Raw genomic sequence first — 16,183 nt, forward strand, 5'->3', positions numbered from 1 at the left:
CTATATATAACATAGGTATATTAATCAATAATTAAATATTTTAGCAAGGCTAAATTTTAATCTGATTAAAACTAAATACATCACCAAATTCTACTATTTTCATCTTGCACAAAAATGGATCACCTCAGTGTGCTTGTGCCCTTGTACTTGTGCCATCTTTGGAGATGACTATTGGAGAGAAGGAATGGAATAGTGCAATTACGGAGTAGAGTGAGCAGTTGTTGTGGTAGTCCAGATGAGAAATGATGATAACTTAGACTAAGTCATGGCATATTTGTCACGTGCACAATGAAAAGACTCCTTATTGGAATTACAGATTTATGTTCTCTACTAGCCTTTGATATCAATTACTTTCCTAACAAATGATTCATTCTTATTACATCATATTATATTAATACAAATCTATTGGATTGCTTAGTGGGTTGTTGGATTGAAAACATCTTGAAATAGACTTCCCTCCATGATTAGCCTATTTATTGTAGTCTTCTGGAAAAGGGGAATAATTTAGGAAATTACTGGTACTTTCCTCTTCTGTTTGTTGGCAAAAGTAAACGGGGAGCAGAGCCACAAAAAATAAAATGAATCCATCTATCTACATATGAACAATACGACTTGCAGCCAATTTCATCCACACTTGTGTAACTTCTGTCTCAAATGAATAATTAAAATCAGGCATTAAAAACTTGCCTGCTCTCTATGAACTCCCAGCAAATGGACTGCAAATGCTTTCACTTTAAAGGGATCATTCTGACAGGTGTGTTTGAAAAGAGGTTGTAAATTCTGCGAAGGAAAAATCAACTCTACTTGTACCAGCATTCTTCAGGAGGCGCTTCCATTTTGAAACCAAAATAACATAAATGTTGGTAGGGCAATGATAGACTAAGGCCAGGAAACTGAATCCACTAATGTCTTCTTTTCCATTTTGCTTCTTCCAGCCTATATTTGGATGATAATTTATTTGGGTTCTGATTCTTTAATCTGGTTTTCCTTTCTTGGAGGAATTCCCACATACTTGTACTTATCCAGACTGGAAAGGAGGTTAGCAGGGCATAGAAAGAAGTCATTAAGTAAATGATCCTGCAAAGCTCTAAAAACCTTTCTGAGGAAAGAAAAAACGACCGCTCTGGGTTTTGACAAAGAACATTTGCAATTTGAGGAGGAGAGAGGACCTCTGGCTCTCCTCTCCTCCATCTAGAGGCCATAGCCTGCCAGACAGCCTTTCTGTTTTGGAGCATCCAGGCATAAAGGTGCTTTTGCTTGTATTTCTTCTTTAAGGACAAACGGGACACTCTTTTGTCCTTTTAGGTACTCAAGTTTAATGGCTGAGAAGCCTGCCCTCCTTGCATTTGCACTTTTCCTGCGCTGGTCATAAGAACAATAACTTGGGCCGATATTTTCACCACCTCTCTGGATTGGATTGATATAACAGACGTTTTCTTGGACAACATTAGAAAGAATTTCATTAATTGAAGAGTAATTATCACTGTATTACTTTGAACTCGGCCTCATCGCAAACACAGTATACAGATTTTTCAGTGAGGTTATCATTCTAGTATGAAAATGAACAAAAATGTAACTAGAAACTGGAATTGGCACTATTTTGTTGTGTCATTCATGTATTCAATCAGTAAATATTCATTAAATAGTGTAATAACTAACATGTACATAAGAGAATATTACGTATATGAAGACTGCAAAGAAATTTGAAACCATTTCAACCCTTAGAAGCAAACTGTCTAAAAAGGATTCGATTTTGAGAAATTCTTTGCCATTTTCAAAGCCCATTCACCTGCTATAAATCTTCATCTGAACTTGTGAACAGTAGCAGGGGTGCTAGGCTGGGCAGATACTATAATCATACAATTATAGAATTTTAGGAGCGGAAGGGCTTTTAAAGCTCATCTAATGTGACCATTTAATTTTAAAGCTTAGGAAGCTGAGAGACTGTGATTTGTCTGAGGTCCCAAAGCAAACCAGTGGCAGAGCACCATCACAGACTTGCTAATAGGGATCTCAAAGCATGTGGCAGTAGCACTGGGCCGGGCACCAAGTGACACAGAATAACTATAAGTACTGTGCCTCCTTTCCTGTATTTATTTGTTATGCAGATATACATTAGACTCACAATCAATATTTATTGAACTAATGACTAGCAAATTTCCTCCCATGTAGGGTACTGTGCCACGTCTTGAGGAAAATGGTAAACAAAAAACAGGTCACTTCCTCCAAGTTGCTCGAAATTTGATCTTCCTGTCCTCAATGAGTTTGCAGTCTCTTAGGGAAACCAAGATATATCCGCTTAAAAAACGCGTAGTGGAAAGCGTTTTCTTAAACATGATTGCATGCAGGAAGATTGGGTTCAAATTCAGTGAATGCTTTAGGAGGTTAGGAGAGAAATCTAAGCGTTATAATTAATGGTAAAAAAATCCCCCAAACTAACACACACACACACACACAAACACACGCACACACACACACACACACGCACACACGAGATCATTTAATTACATCACTCTCTGCTGCTGCCTTTCCGGGATCTCCCCCAGGCTGGGACACACAGGCTCTGCTGCGGGTAAGGTCAAGATGCCAACTCAGGAAGCATAAGAGAGGCAAGGAGCAGAAGCCCAACCATCCCTATCTCCTCAACTAGAAAAGACCAGAAAGACGGAGAAAAAAGGAAACAGCAACATAGACTGATAGAAACAATAAAGCAGAAATAGGAAGCTCCCGACACAGCGACTGCTCCAGGAGCCCGGGGTCGACCGCCCCCGCGGGCAGGGTGCGCGGACTCAGCGCCGGGACCCGCAGCCGCGGGGGCGCAGAGTGGGCGGCGGGGAGAGGCGGCGACAGCGCCTGCGAGGCCGAGGAGAGGTCGCCGGCGGCGCCTCCAGCGCCCGGAGACCCGGTGCGCAGCGCAGCTCGGCCGCGGGACGCGGCGCCTGGAGCCCCGGCAGCGCCTGCCCTCCCTCCCGCGTCGCCCGCCAGCGCCCGCGCCCGCTCCGCCAGTGACTTCAGCTCAGCTCCACCCCCGCGCGGCGGCGGCTCGCTCCGTCCGGACCCGCGCTCTGCACAAGCCCAGCCCGGGCGAGCGGCCGCCACCTGCCTGGCGCCGCCTCCGCCCGCCCCCACCGCGGCCCAACTTGGATGGAGTTGGGGTCCTGAGCGCCGGCCCCCCACAGCCGCCAGCGCAGAGCTCCGCGCCGCCACCTTCGGTTTGGGACCCCTCTCTCCGCTGCTCTTCGCTCCCGCGATGGGAAAAGTTGGCGCCGGCGGCGGCTCTCAAGCCCGGCTGAGCGCGCTCCTCGCCGGCGCGGGGCTCTTGGTCCTCTGCGCCCCGGGCGTCTGCGGCGGCGGCTCCTGCTGCCCCCCGCCGCACCCCAGCTCGGCCCCACGCTCGGCCTCGACCCCTAGGGGCTTTTCCCACCAGGGGCGGTCAGGCAGGGCTCCTGCCACGCCCCTACCCCTCGTAGTGCGTCCCCCGTTCTCAGTGGCCCCCGGGGACCGAGCGCTGTCCCTGGAGCGGGCTCGGGGCACTGGGGCATCCGTGGCAGTTGCTGCACGCTCCGGCCGGAGGAGACGGAGCGGAGCGGATCAGGAGAAGGCAGAACGGGGAGAGGGCGCGAGTCGGAGCCCCCGGGGAGTGCTAAGAGATGGAGGGCAGCAGGAGCCTGGGACTCGGGAGCGGGACCCGGACAAAGCCACCCGCTTCCGGATGGAGGAGCTGAGACTGACCAGCACCACGTTTGCGCTGACGGGAGACTCAGCACACAACCAAGCCATGGTCCACTGGTCTGGCCACAACAGCAGCGTGAGTAGAATGGGACTGAGGGCAAAGGGGTGGAAAGATGGAAAGGGTTAAAGTCGGCTGTGTGATCTGATGGAGAATTCGGGGGAAATAGGGTTTCTGGACTTGGGAGATGCTGCAAACTGGTCTCTGCCCACTTCCCCCAAGAGTTAGCATCACCTACTAGGAGACCAACCTCCCCATCTCTCCCACCAACACCATCAGAGAGAGTCCTCTCCAAATGCCACAGCTTCAAACTGAGGAGTCAAATCCCTATTTCCTGTTGCCTTGGTCGCATTGGTGTGTGGAACTGAAGACCAGGCAAACAGAGGGGTTAAAGTTCTCCTAATACAGAGATGAAAGGGTTAAATTTCCAGGCAGGCTGACATCCCCTCAAGTGACTTTCCCTTTACCTGCCAGACCTATGTACTGGCTCAAGGAAGATTAAGAAGACCCATATATGTAGGCGTTTTATTTTTTATTTTATTTTAATTTCATGCAGAGCTCCTAAACCCTTCTTCCCCACAAGGTAGAACTGCAGTAGAGAGTATATAAGGTGTTCTTTAGTGTATCCTCTGCTTTAGGGACCAAGTGGATGCAAGTTTCAGGGCAGGAACTCTCCAGCATCTTCTAACAGCACTAAGTGAGTGTGTTTTGAGAACTGGGGCTTTCCAGCCCGTGAATGAGCGGTTGTTCTCTGGCATGGTCAGTCCCAGGAAGATCAGATATATCCCAGTGACAACAACTCCCTGTTCTCCCCCATTGCCTGACCTCCTCTAATGAAGAGCACAAATAAAGACTTAACATTCTCTTTATGAAGGCAGGAAAGGAATTGCTCAATTCCAGGAGGCTGGATTCCAGGGGACTTAGGATGCAAGACCATGAGCTTTGGTCATATCAGGAAAGGTTTTAGATTTTCAGAGAAGCTTGCATGTCTGCAATCTGAGGGAGCTATTCCCGTTTAAATTGAACCTAGAAACTTCAGTGAGTTGAAATAGTAAAGAACCAGCTTTGATTGTAATAACTAAAAGTGATTTTAAAGTGTGGAAACTTCTCCAGACATAGACAAGAACATAACAACCAAGGATTGGTAAAATGGGGGAAAAAATTTCAAGTTTTACAGCTTCAACCAGGTAATTGAGATTGTAGTGTTTGTAATATGCACAATTTACGCAGTCTGGTACCTTTCAAAACGTTTTCTGTTGTGATGTAATTCCCAGAAACCTTCCCAGAATAAGTGCCACTTTAGTGAGTTGTGCTCATTGTCAGCTTTTTAATGAGAGTTGTGAACATTTTAAAATACTAATCTGTCATCATGAATTCCTTGGGTACATAGATATAAATTGTATTAAGGCATATCATTATAGATAATATTTAGCATTGATATATCTGTCCTGAGAGTAGTAGCAGGGTTTTCCCTACAATTCCTCCTTCATGACAGAGTCTGTGATTTTATATGGTTCTCAGGAGTGGTTTGATCAAATAAATGAAGCTGAGATTCTTTCCACTCAAGTTCTGGAGACCCTTGCCCTCATTCCTTACCTTAACTATTATATCTTTCATATCATAGCCACTAAAATTAATCCTCTAATTTGAACGTGAATCTTCTTAAACTGACTGAATAATTTTCACACTGCTTTAAGTGATTAACTCAAAGCTTCTGGCTTTAAGGGGAGATTTGAAATACATCAAACATGTTAGCTCTTGTTGTGTTAAGAAGTAAAAGACTTTGGACTCAAAATGTTTCTGGCTTTTAATGTAACTCAAGCTGTAAAATATCACTCACCCATTAGACCTCTTTTTTTAAGCTCATCTCTTGAAAGATCTTGGAAAGAAAGAGAAAAGTAGAATACATCTTTGGCAAATTTTTAACCTCCATTTAGGAAATGGTGCCAAGCACTGCCAGCATTAAAAAATAATAATAAATGGTGCTTATAATTCTATCAGGGCTTTTTAGGGTCAGGGCATTGAACATGCAGGCAGGTCTGAGATAACGTAGGAAATAAGGTGATGAGTGTTAAAGTTTTGATCACTCAAATCAGGTTAACTAATGAGGTGAGATTTCTGCCCCCTGAAGTCTCTTATTCCATAAAGACCTCTTCTGACCCAGTCTCTGCTCTGGTCATCACACACAAAGGTGTTTCTTCTTTTTCTTTTTTAAGTATATACATACAGATAGCGGAGAAAGAGAAATAGTCTTTATCTATGTCCTCCAAAACAAAGCCAGTCCTACGTATCTGGACCAGACTCAGAGAAAGTTTAAAATATTTTTTAAAGGGAAAGAAAGCATAAATAAACTTTTTTTTTTTTTTGGCAGTTTTGTAGAATGCAAAGCAGAGTGGAGACCTGAATTCTAGTTCTGCTTATTTGTGGTTTGACCGAAGCAAGTTGAGTGTCCGCTGAATGTGGATTTTTTCATCTCTAAAGTGGGGGCTATGCCGGTCAGATTAACTACAGAGAATTAGGATCCAGGCTATACATAAGAGGGCAGTGTGACTTTAAAGCCTCATACACTTGTTTGGAACTCTCAACAGCACTTCACTTTACCCCAGGGTGGGAAATCCACTAATTTAAACCGGAGGGCCAGATTGGAGTGGTGGTGGTGGCTGGGGGAGGGGAGTGGGGCATGGGGGACTCTTATCTTTTCACATTTAGATGTCCTCCCCTATAAATCTGCCCCCAAACCCATTCAGGGCCACAGGCAATGCACATCCTGTGAACCCCTCTCATCTTTAGCAAAAAGCGTTTGCTAAGAAGAGTCTCTGATTATGACAACACCTGCATTCAAGGTGCAAATGCATGGTAATTATAGGCTGCCTGTCAATCTGGTGAGGAATTCTGGATGGTTCACTCACCTCCTTCCCTTCTCTTTCCTGCCCCCTCAGCTGTTGGACTTGAGCAGTTGTATAAAGACATGTCTGTTTTGCCTCGTCTGTGGGTGTGATGTGATTCCTCTGTACTGCAGTCTCGATTGATGGAAACTGTTGCTAGAGTTGGTGGAACACCTGGGGGGATCTTCTGGCATGAAAGGTGCTGGGTATGAATCATTTGTCATGAGCTTGGTGTCGTAAGCAAGAACATATTGTTCCCACCCTACTCATCCCAGGCATGCTGTGCCCTGATCTAAATTTATATAGTAATCCTTAGAGTGTTAAAATATATATTTGCCTTTATATGTATGCATAATGGTGTATGTGTTTATTCCTTATTTCCAAGGGATTTTAAAGTGCTGTAGCATTAATCTTTATAAAATCCTTTGTAGGTAGTAAGTAGGTGACGGGTGTTAATATCTCTTTTTCATATTTTTATGCTGGAGTTAAGTTTAGTATTTCAATTCACCACTCTGCCCCTTTCTCACTGGCAATCGTATTACAAGATTTGTTAACAGAGGGTTTTACTTGACTTCTATTTTGCCATGATGACATCTTTAATGTTACATTTCTCATAGCACATAACGGACTGCTTGATTTCTGCGTACCTCTTTGCTTCTAGTTGTTCTGGGATTTGACATTTACCATCCAACATTAGTGAATAAATTGAGTCCCAATCTGGGCCAACTTTTGGGGTAGATGCTTTACATTCATCATCTCACTTAATTTTTCACAGAAATGTCATGTGTAGGTGTTATTATTGTCATTACATACAGGAGGAAACTGAGGTTCCAAGAGGCTAAACGAATTGCCAAATAGACACAGGAGGTCAGTGGCAGAACAGAGACTGTCACCCAAAGTGATCCTATTCCCAAACTGCACAGAAGGGCTTGTTCAGTAGACTTTAAAGTAGGACGGAAAAACTCAGACCTTTTGGAATCTGTATTTTAGATAATCCTATCTTGAGTTGATTTCTGATGATGGTGGAGGAGGACGTACTCTTAGCTGGAAGCTCCATCTCCTTGTAGAAAAGCGAGGACATTAACATGTGCCTGTCACATTGCACCCTTTACCTTAAGTAGTGATTTGGTTGTTCTCTCATCCACCCACCTCTTCATCTTCAGTGAGACATGGAATCTGCACCTGGTGATTCAGTGAGCAAGAGGTAACCTGCGATCATTCAGCTTTCAGCTCAGTTGTTCTTCAGGAATAGATTCCTTTTCTAATTTAATGACAAATCTGATATTATAGACACATTGGCTATGAATGTTTGACTTGGCTATACATTTTGATACAGTTTTTTTTTTTCGGTGGGGGGGAGCTGACCTTTTAAAAAGTAAAATGATGAAAGATTTTAGCTTTCTCTAGCAAGCCCACGTAATTCCCTCTCTCAGTACTTAGTGCTATATGAATGCTAATGTGGTGTGATTTGGAAGGCAATGGGTTTGAAATCAAACAGATTTGAGTTAGAATCTTAGTTGTCCTGCTAAATCAGCACATTGCCTTGAGTAAGTCACTTGAATTCTTTGAGCCTCAGTCTCCCCATCTAAAATATGGGGATAGTATATCTTTCGGAGGTTTTTTCCTCAGGAGGCAACATCGTGGATATAAAGTGCTTTATTCCTAGTAAATGCTCAATAAATGCTACTTACTCACGGGAAGAAAGAGTTCTCTACTGGGAATTAAGAATTGTGGGTTATAATACTGGCTGTATACAAAAATTTGATATGTAGTCATAGCATGTTGAAATATTGTAGCCTCAATTTCATCCTCTGTAAAATGGCACTAATAGACTAAAATCCATTGCAGGTCAAAACTACTTTAATACTTTGTTCATACAGATACTGGATACCTGCTGCATTTACTAAGTAAAGTGCACTAGGAGTGTTGGGGATGTAGAAATGACACAATGACCTATACCCTTGACCTGTAAGGGAACAAACCTTTTATTTCACAAGGTTCTTCCTTTTTCCTTAGTTCATATGCATATCTCTTTAGGGGAAATCAAGTAATTTAAGATCCCAGCAGGCCTTCATTTCAATCTGGGCACATGGGTTTGCAGCAAAACATAGTTTATTAGGTTTATTGTATTACATCTTCATGTTAAGGAACTTGCTAACTTTGGACCCCTCTTCCCCCACAAAAAAAAATGCTTCATGTGAAATTGGAAACTAAAAATCTCTTAGTTATTTAATGAGATTTTCTAGAGAACATTGATATGAATGTTGACTGTCAGAACTACATCCACATTTTTTTAAAGAGAGACCTTAGAAGTTCATAGAACAGGGCAAAAAAGCAGATACATTAATCTCATTTATATATGAGAATAATAATTGCTCCCATTTAGGAGTAATTGCTATGTGCCAAAATTATGCCAAGAGCCTTACGCAAATTATTATATTTAGTTTTAATTCAACAGGTATTTATTGAGCTCCTAATATTTGTCATTCACTGGCATAGGGATATTTGTGAAGTGCTACACAAGATGAAAAGAAATAATTCCTGCCCTCAATGAGCTCTCGGTCTTGTACCCAAAGAAACTTCTTAAGAGACAGCAGGAGATGTGTGTTCTCTGAGGACAGAACATGCTGTAGGAAGTCAGGGGAGAGTTGGGCATCTTCTGACTGGGATGGCCTTCAAGCTGGATTGTAGAGTAGGTACTTCAGACAAACCTTGAAATGTAGAGAAGATTGTTAAGTAACAGTTGGAGATCATTACAAGGATATTTTTAGCTGAATGGATATCATGACTAAAGGTCAAGAGATGTAAACATTCCTCTTTATATCCAGGAATTTAAATTACTTGATTTAAAAACTATGTTTAACCAAAGTTTTAACCTTAGGAATGATTGAAAAATATGAGTTAAGCAAAAAATATACACATCAATCTTGTAGTAAATTTGGGTACATTCCAAGCCCAGTAGGAAAATAAAAACCTTTATGGTCACTGAGAGACATGACTGACCTTATTTGCACATTAAACCTTAGCTGGAGTCATCATTGTTTCATTTTTACCTTGATATTTTCCACACAGAGTTTTCACAAAAGGACTTTCTTTTAAGTTATTGATGAGAGAGATCATTGTTCAGGCTGCCTTGAGGATAAATTAATTTGGCTCCCTGCCAGCTTATATTCAGTCGCTAAATGTATGTAAAATATTTGTCCTGTTTTTGTGTATGTCTTAATTACTGTCCCTTATTTTGCGGCTAAAAGGTGTGGAGGAGGCACTTGTGTCTCCTGGAGGGGAAGCTGGCCAAGCAGCGTCTCTGCAATGGCCAAAGGGGATGGCAGAGAAGAGATGTGTTCATTGTGAGGTGAGGCCAGGCTCCATAAAAGTGCAGTGGTTCCTATCAAGGAGCTCAAACTCTGTTCCGACTGTACGGATGGAGTAAGCAAACAGTTGGCAAGAAGCAAAGGTGGAATCTTACTGTGCAACGTTTAGAATGAAAGAAAAGGGCTTATCCTAGAATGTAGATAGGAGTAAAAAAAAGGATGTGGATGCTCTGTCGGAAATCCTATGTGAGATTTTACACACATATGAAAGATATTGTGTCTATTTCTATAGCACTCCTGAATGTTTTTATACCACTTTAGATCAGTTATAGCCCTTTTTTCTCTTTGCAAAATGCTTCAGTTTTCAAAGATCAACACATTACTTCCATTACTTAAGGTATTTTTTCTCACCACAATTCTATAAGATAGGAAAGACAAATGTCATCTACACTCTCAGATAAAGAAACCAAGATGTTCCTATTAAGTAGGTCAGTTAGTGGAAGAAGAAGGTCAAATAACATTTGGTCACACTATAGGAGTGATTCTTGGTTTGGCCCACTGCTGGCTTGCCACAGGCAAGAGTTAGAACACAGCTGCACCCTAGCCTTGTGGTTTGTCTGAAGCCCATCACAGGCAAGAGTTAGAACACAGCTGCACCCTAGCCTCGTGGTTTGTTTGAAGCCCATCACAGGCAAGAGTTAGAACACAGCTGCACCCTGGCCTCGTGGTTTGTCTGAAGCCCATCACAGGCAAGAGTTAGAACACAGCTGCACCCTGGCCTCATGGTTTGTCCGAAGCCCATCACAGGCAAGAGTTAGAACACAGCTGCACCCTGGACTTGTGGTTTTTCTGAAGCCCATGCACCTGTATCCATAAGGTTTTCCGTTGTGGGAAAGAGAGTGAATATTGGCCTAAGAGCTCCTGAGTTCTAGGTTCAGCTTTTCAAGTTGTTTGTCTTGGGCTTCAAAACAAGTAGCCTCATGCAAAGTCATGCTCTTGGCATTGTTTAAACCACTTGAGTTACCTTAAAGAGTGATGATGGGACCTTCTGGAAGTGAGGTTCCCAGTAATAACCTGTCTGCCATATGTATTCCACTGCTAATGGACTTCAGAGATGAGACTACTTATGACTGGGTTTATTGCAATAGCAGCTTGGGGTAGAAAGGAGGTATAGCCATCTCTTCCTCTCTTTTTCTTATGCAGATAAAAGCTAATTAAAAGTAATATTAAAGGTGGTCTCACTACGTCTTTCCATATAGGAAACCTAGGGTGTCCATCAACATTTTGGAGCAGCAGTAGTCAAACTGAAGGACTGCCTGTTGATGCTAATGGGTTTTACTTGCTCGAGGATTATAATTGAGTTACCAGCTATAGCCTTTTCTACTACTAACTTTTGGGGTGAGAGTGGAAGAAGAGAGCAAAGGAAAGTTTGCTGAATATCAAGACAACTCTATCTACATAAGACATAGTGATTATAACAGAAGTCTCCTTTAACAAAAATAATATAAATAACCACCAATTTAGTGAACAGCTTCCCTGGAAATAGGATCTGGAACATCACCACATGATTTCACTTGATTCTCACAACACCTTTATGAACTATGTATTGTTATCCTCATTCTAAAGCTGTAGAATTCAAGCTTAAACAACTTGCCCAAGGTTACCCAGCTAGCAGGTGGCAGAGCTGGGATTTGATTTTTGCCCTTTCTGGAACCAAAGCTCTTTCTGCTATAAATCATGCTTTGTATGGGTTTATTTTTGTTTAAGTTTATTTTTGAATGGGTTTATTTCTGAGTTTCTTTAGAAAGAACTCCACAATTCAGTACAGATGGGGTAGTAGGGGAAGTCTTGCTATGAATGACATATCTTGGGGGTCTCCCTTTCACTTCACCCCATTGTCAGGTCACTGACACTTTACTTGGCAATCACCCGCTCCATGATGCTGTTTGGGTTGAAGCCCCCACCTCTGTCCATCCCCACAAGTGGCTTCTGGGGTGGCAATCACCTGCTCCATGATGCTGTTTGGGTTGAAGCCCCCACCTCTGTCCATCCCCACAAGTGGCTTCTGGGGGTTATTAATGTGTGTCATCTTGTTGTCCTGGGAGGATGTGTGGGATGGGCTGTTTGGTTTCTCCCTGCTGACTAATGACCCTACAGTGACGGTGTGCACAACGTGTACACTTTTTAAAGAAAGTGCTAATAAGAATCACGTTATCAGACAACTAACTAATCATGTTGTGCCCTGGGACCAATAGATTGATGCCTCTAGTCATCTTTCCCTAACCAGAGTAACAGGAGCTATTGAGACACAAAATCATGGGCCATCAATCCTTCTGCTGCAGGGCCTTTGGTGGTTTGGGGCCGGGTAGTTTGGGGCTGGGTGGTGGGTGGGTAGGTGGAGCAGATTAAAAGCGAAAGATCTTCCCCTTATCTCAGCAATTCCCACTGTACATTCTTGATTATAATCATTAAAGGGAAAAAAGCTATTTTAGGCACATTCAGCACCCTGGTTTAGAAATTTATCGTCTGCAGCCCTGCTCGCCCTGACTTGCATTTTGCTGAAATTATAGAAGAAATCTTAACTGGGCAGGCATGGGCTCACTCATAGGTGCCTGGGGCAGCATTTCTCAAAGTACTGTCCTCATGGGTCCTGCTTTTGAATGCCCTGATAGGGAGAAGGGACCAGGAATCTGTATATTTTACAAACTCCCTAGGAGTTTCTTGGGAGCACTCAAGTTTGAAAACCATTTCCTTAAGATTTGCACGTGAGTTTAAGAGTCCATGGACTTCTTCCATTGTCTGCATAATTTTGTGTTAATATGCTTTAATTTTTCCCATGGAGAGATGCAGCCCACAGTGTTTATCAGCTTCTCATTGGAAACCATGACCCCCTACAGTGAAGACCTGGTGGAATGGGAGGCTCTATAAATCACATGGGACAGTACAGTGTCGCCCAGGTGAAATTTCTGTCATTCGGTGTATACTAAAAAATTATCTTCCATGGCTGTCCACATAACCACAGGCAAAATATGTCTTAAATGGCAAAAAGTACACATGATTTAAAATATAATTTATTGGGTTAATTGCCAACTCTACTATCCACTAGATATGTGAACTTGTGCAATTAACTTTATCTCTGTCCTTAGTTCCCTCATCTGTAAAATGAGGATACTAATGGTATATTTCTTATATGGTGGCTTGATGATTAATAGAGATAATATGACTTCTTAACAGAACATCTGGCATACACTAAATCATCAATAAGGGTTAGCTGTTATTATAGTTTCATTGATATTAATAGTGCTCTAGTATGGCCTATTAAAAGATGTTTGTAATCTGACATTCATGATGTTGTTTCTGTTTCTGCATTTAGGTTCTCTCGCTCCAGTTCTATTTTCTTATATTGAAGATTGGGGCACTGTCCTAATCTTTTTAGCATCCCTCTCAGCATCTCTAGCTGTTTCCACTTAATACTTGCTTACTAAATATATCCAATTTTATTTGCTTTTTCCTTGGGAAAGTTTTTTTTTGTTTTTCATGTGTTATGAACAGCCTATAACTTTGTACCTGTGTGTTGTAGAATAATGAAGTCATTAAAAGGTTGATTATAAAAATATATATTTTTAAGTGGGAAACTGTCCACAAAATACCAGAATAAAAGATTACAAAATAGTACAAACATAAACCCATTAAGTCAGAGTTTTTGTCTATGTTGTTCTCTCATATATCCCAAGTCCCTAGAAATATACCTGGAGGCCAGGCGTGGTGGCTCACGCCTGTAATCCCAACACTTTGGGAGGCCGAGGCGGGCAGATCACTTGAGGTCAGGAGTTTGAGGCCAGCCTGGCCAACATGGAGAAACCCCATCTCTATTAAAATACAAAAATTAGCCAGGCGGGTGTCTGTAGTCCCAGCTACTTGGGAAGCTGAGGCAGGAGAATTGCTTGAACCTGGGAGGTGGAGGTTGTAGTGAGCCAAGATGGTGCCACCGCACTCCAGTCTAGGTGACAGAGCAAGACTCCATCTCAAAAGAAAAAAAAAAAAAGAAAGAAAAGAAAAGAAATATACCTGGAAATAGTAAGAGTTTGAGACAGATTTTTTCAATTATTATATACTGTAAAATTAAAATTTTGTGGAAAAAAAGCAGGAAAGATATGACTCAAAATGTTTGCCAGTGATAATGATGAATGTTAGGATTCTATGCAAGGTTTCTTGTGTTTGTTCATTTTTTTGTCATTTCTCAGTAAATGTGTATTGCTTGAGTTACTTTTAAAAGTTATTTTAAAATGAAAATAAATGAAAGAGAGAGCAAATGAGTTTGTGAACTTGGCCTCATTAAAACTGAATTCCAGGCAACAACTGTACAAGAGCTCACATTCAAGTTGCCTGTTTCCCTTTTAATCACTATTGTTGGGAGACAGTCTGCTGTCCAGGCTTTTTGCAAAAGAGCAAGATCACTCTGTCTGTTTCCTGGGTATGCAGCAGCATGTGCTACCAGGCCTTTTGTTTATCATTGCCTTTGTTGATTCCAGAGAGAATGATCAATGGTAGTTTCACCAGCCTGACTATATGTCCCAGAAATTCCAGTGACCTCCATTCACCCAATAAAACAACATATGTTTCAGTTTAAGTCTCAATCTCTGTCTTTATTTTGGTCTCCATCTCCATATCATATAAGTACATATAAATATATAAATAATAAATATGTGCACTCTTATATGTCTGTATACATTCACAGCAACATAAGCACCAATGTACAACATTTAAGTCTCCACTCTTAAAAATGAAATATTAGTATCATAAGGCCACAGTAAGGATGTTTACTGATTGTGAGTGCTGACTGGAAAGAGAGCTCCAGAACAAGGAGAGATGGAAAAACAAACAAACAAACAGAGAGAAGGAGACAGAGAGACATAAATAACAGATATATGGAAGACAGAAAATGAATAAGAGAGAGAAGAAAAGGGAGAGGGAGAAAATGAAGGAGGGAGAGGGAAGGAGGGAGAAGGGAAGAGAAAGAACATAAGTGCATGACAAAGACAGAGAGAGACAGAGGAAAGCCAGAGAGCAGAGGCAGATTGAGAAGAGGAGGAAAAAAGAAAGATGAGAGACAAAGAGACACAGAGAGACCACAGGCAAAGGAAGTCATATTGGGAGACAAAGACAGAGCTGTGATGGAGGCATATAAACAAAGCAGGAGAATCACAAAAAGAGAATAAGAGATGAAAATAAAAGACAAAAGTGTCAGTGAGTGTATTAGTCCATTCTCACACTGTTAATAAAGACATACCCATGACTGGGTGATTTTTAAAGGAAAGAGATTTAATTGACTCACAGTTTGGCATCACCAGTGAGGCCTCCAGAAACTTACAATCATGGCAGAAGGGGAAGCAAACAGATCCTTCTTCACATGATGGCAGAAGAGAGAGGTGCAGAGTGAAGGGGAGGGAAAGACTCTTATAAAACCATCAGATCTCATGAGAGCTCACTCACTATTATGAGAACAGCATGGAGGTAATCACTTCCATGATTCAGTTACCTCCCACTAGGTCCCATGTGTGGGGTCCCCATCCAGGCTGCTTACATGGGTTGGCATTGAGTGTCTGTAGCTTTTCCAAATGCATAGTGCAAGCTGTCAGTGGATCTACCATTCTGGGGTATGGAGGATAGTGGTTCTCTTCTCATAGCTCCACTAGAGAGTGCCCCATGGGGACTCTGCGTGGGGAACCCAACCCCACATTTCCCTTCTGCTCTGTCCTAGCAGAGGTTCTCCATGAGGGCTCCACCCCTGCAGCAAACTTCTGCCTGGACATCCAGGCATTTCTGTACATCCTCTGAAATCTAGGCAGAGGTTCACAAACCTCAATTCTTGTCTTCTGCACACCCACAGGGCTAACAACATGTGAAAGCTGCCAAGGCTTAGGGTTTGCACTCTCTGAAGCAATGGCCTGAGCTGTACATTGGCCCCTTTTAGCCACAGCTGGAGCTGAAGCATCTGGGATGCAGGGCATCATATCCTGAGGCTACACAGAGCAGTGGGTTCTGGGCCTGGTCCACTAAAGCATTTTTCCCTCCTAGGCCTCTGGGTCTGTGATGGAAGGGCCTGCCTTGAAGGTCTCTGACATGCCCTGAAGACATTTTTCCCATTGTCTTTGTGATTAACATTTGGCTCCTTGTTACTTATGCCAATTTCTCCAGCAAGCTTGAATTTCTCCCCCCAGAATTTATCTGCTTCCTCTTGAATGCTTTGCCACTTA

General features: G+C 42.4%; 1 protein-coding gene across 8 annotated transcripts in view; it reads left to right on the forward strand.

Annotated features, from left to right (window-relative positions):
- Positions 1–2,713: 2,713 nt before the first annotated feature.
- SORCS1 (sortilin related VPS10 domain containing receptor 1) overlaps positions 2,714–16,183 on the forward strand; it is a 608,941-nt gene continuing 595,471 nt past the window's right edge. For 3 of the 8 annotated variants that reach the window (XM_055249842.2, XM_055249832.2, XM_055249868.2), the window contains exon 1: positions 3,014–3,808. In XM_055249842.2, the coding sequence (XP_055105817.2) occupies positions 3,251–3,808 (558 nt within the window). In that variant the 5' untranslated portion in view covers positions 3,014–3,250. Of the gene's footprint in view, positions 3,809–16,183 lie in introns of all 8 variants that reach the window. The other 5 variants (XM_055249851.2, XM_055249858.2, XR_010115734.1 and 2 more) reach the window with 3 other exon arrangements.

This window comes from Symphalangus syndactylus, chromosome 2 (assembly GCF_028878055.3).
Source record: "Symphalangus syndactylus isolate Jambi chromosome 2, NHGRI_mSymSyn1-v2.1_pri, whole genome shotgun sequence".
Classification (NCBI taxonomy): domain Eukaryota; kingdom Metazoa; phylum Chordata; class Mammalia; order Primates; family Hylobatidae; genus Symphalangus; species Symphalangus syndactylus.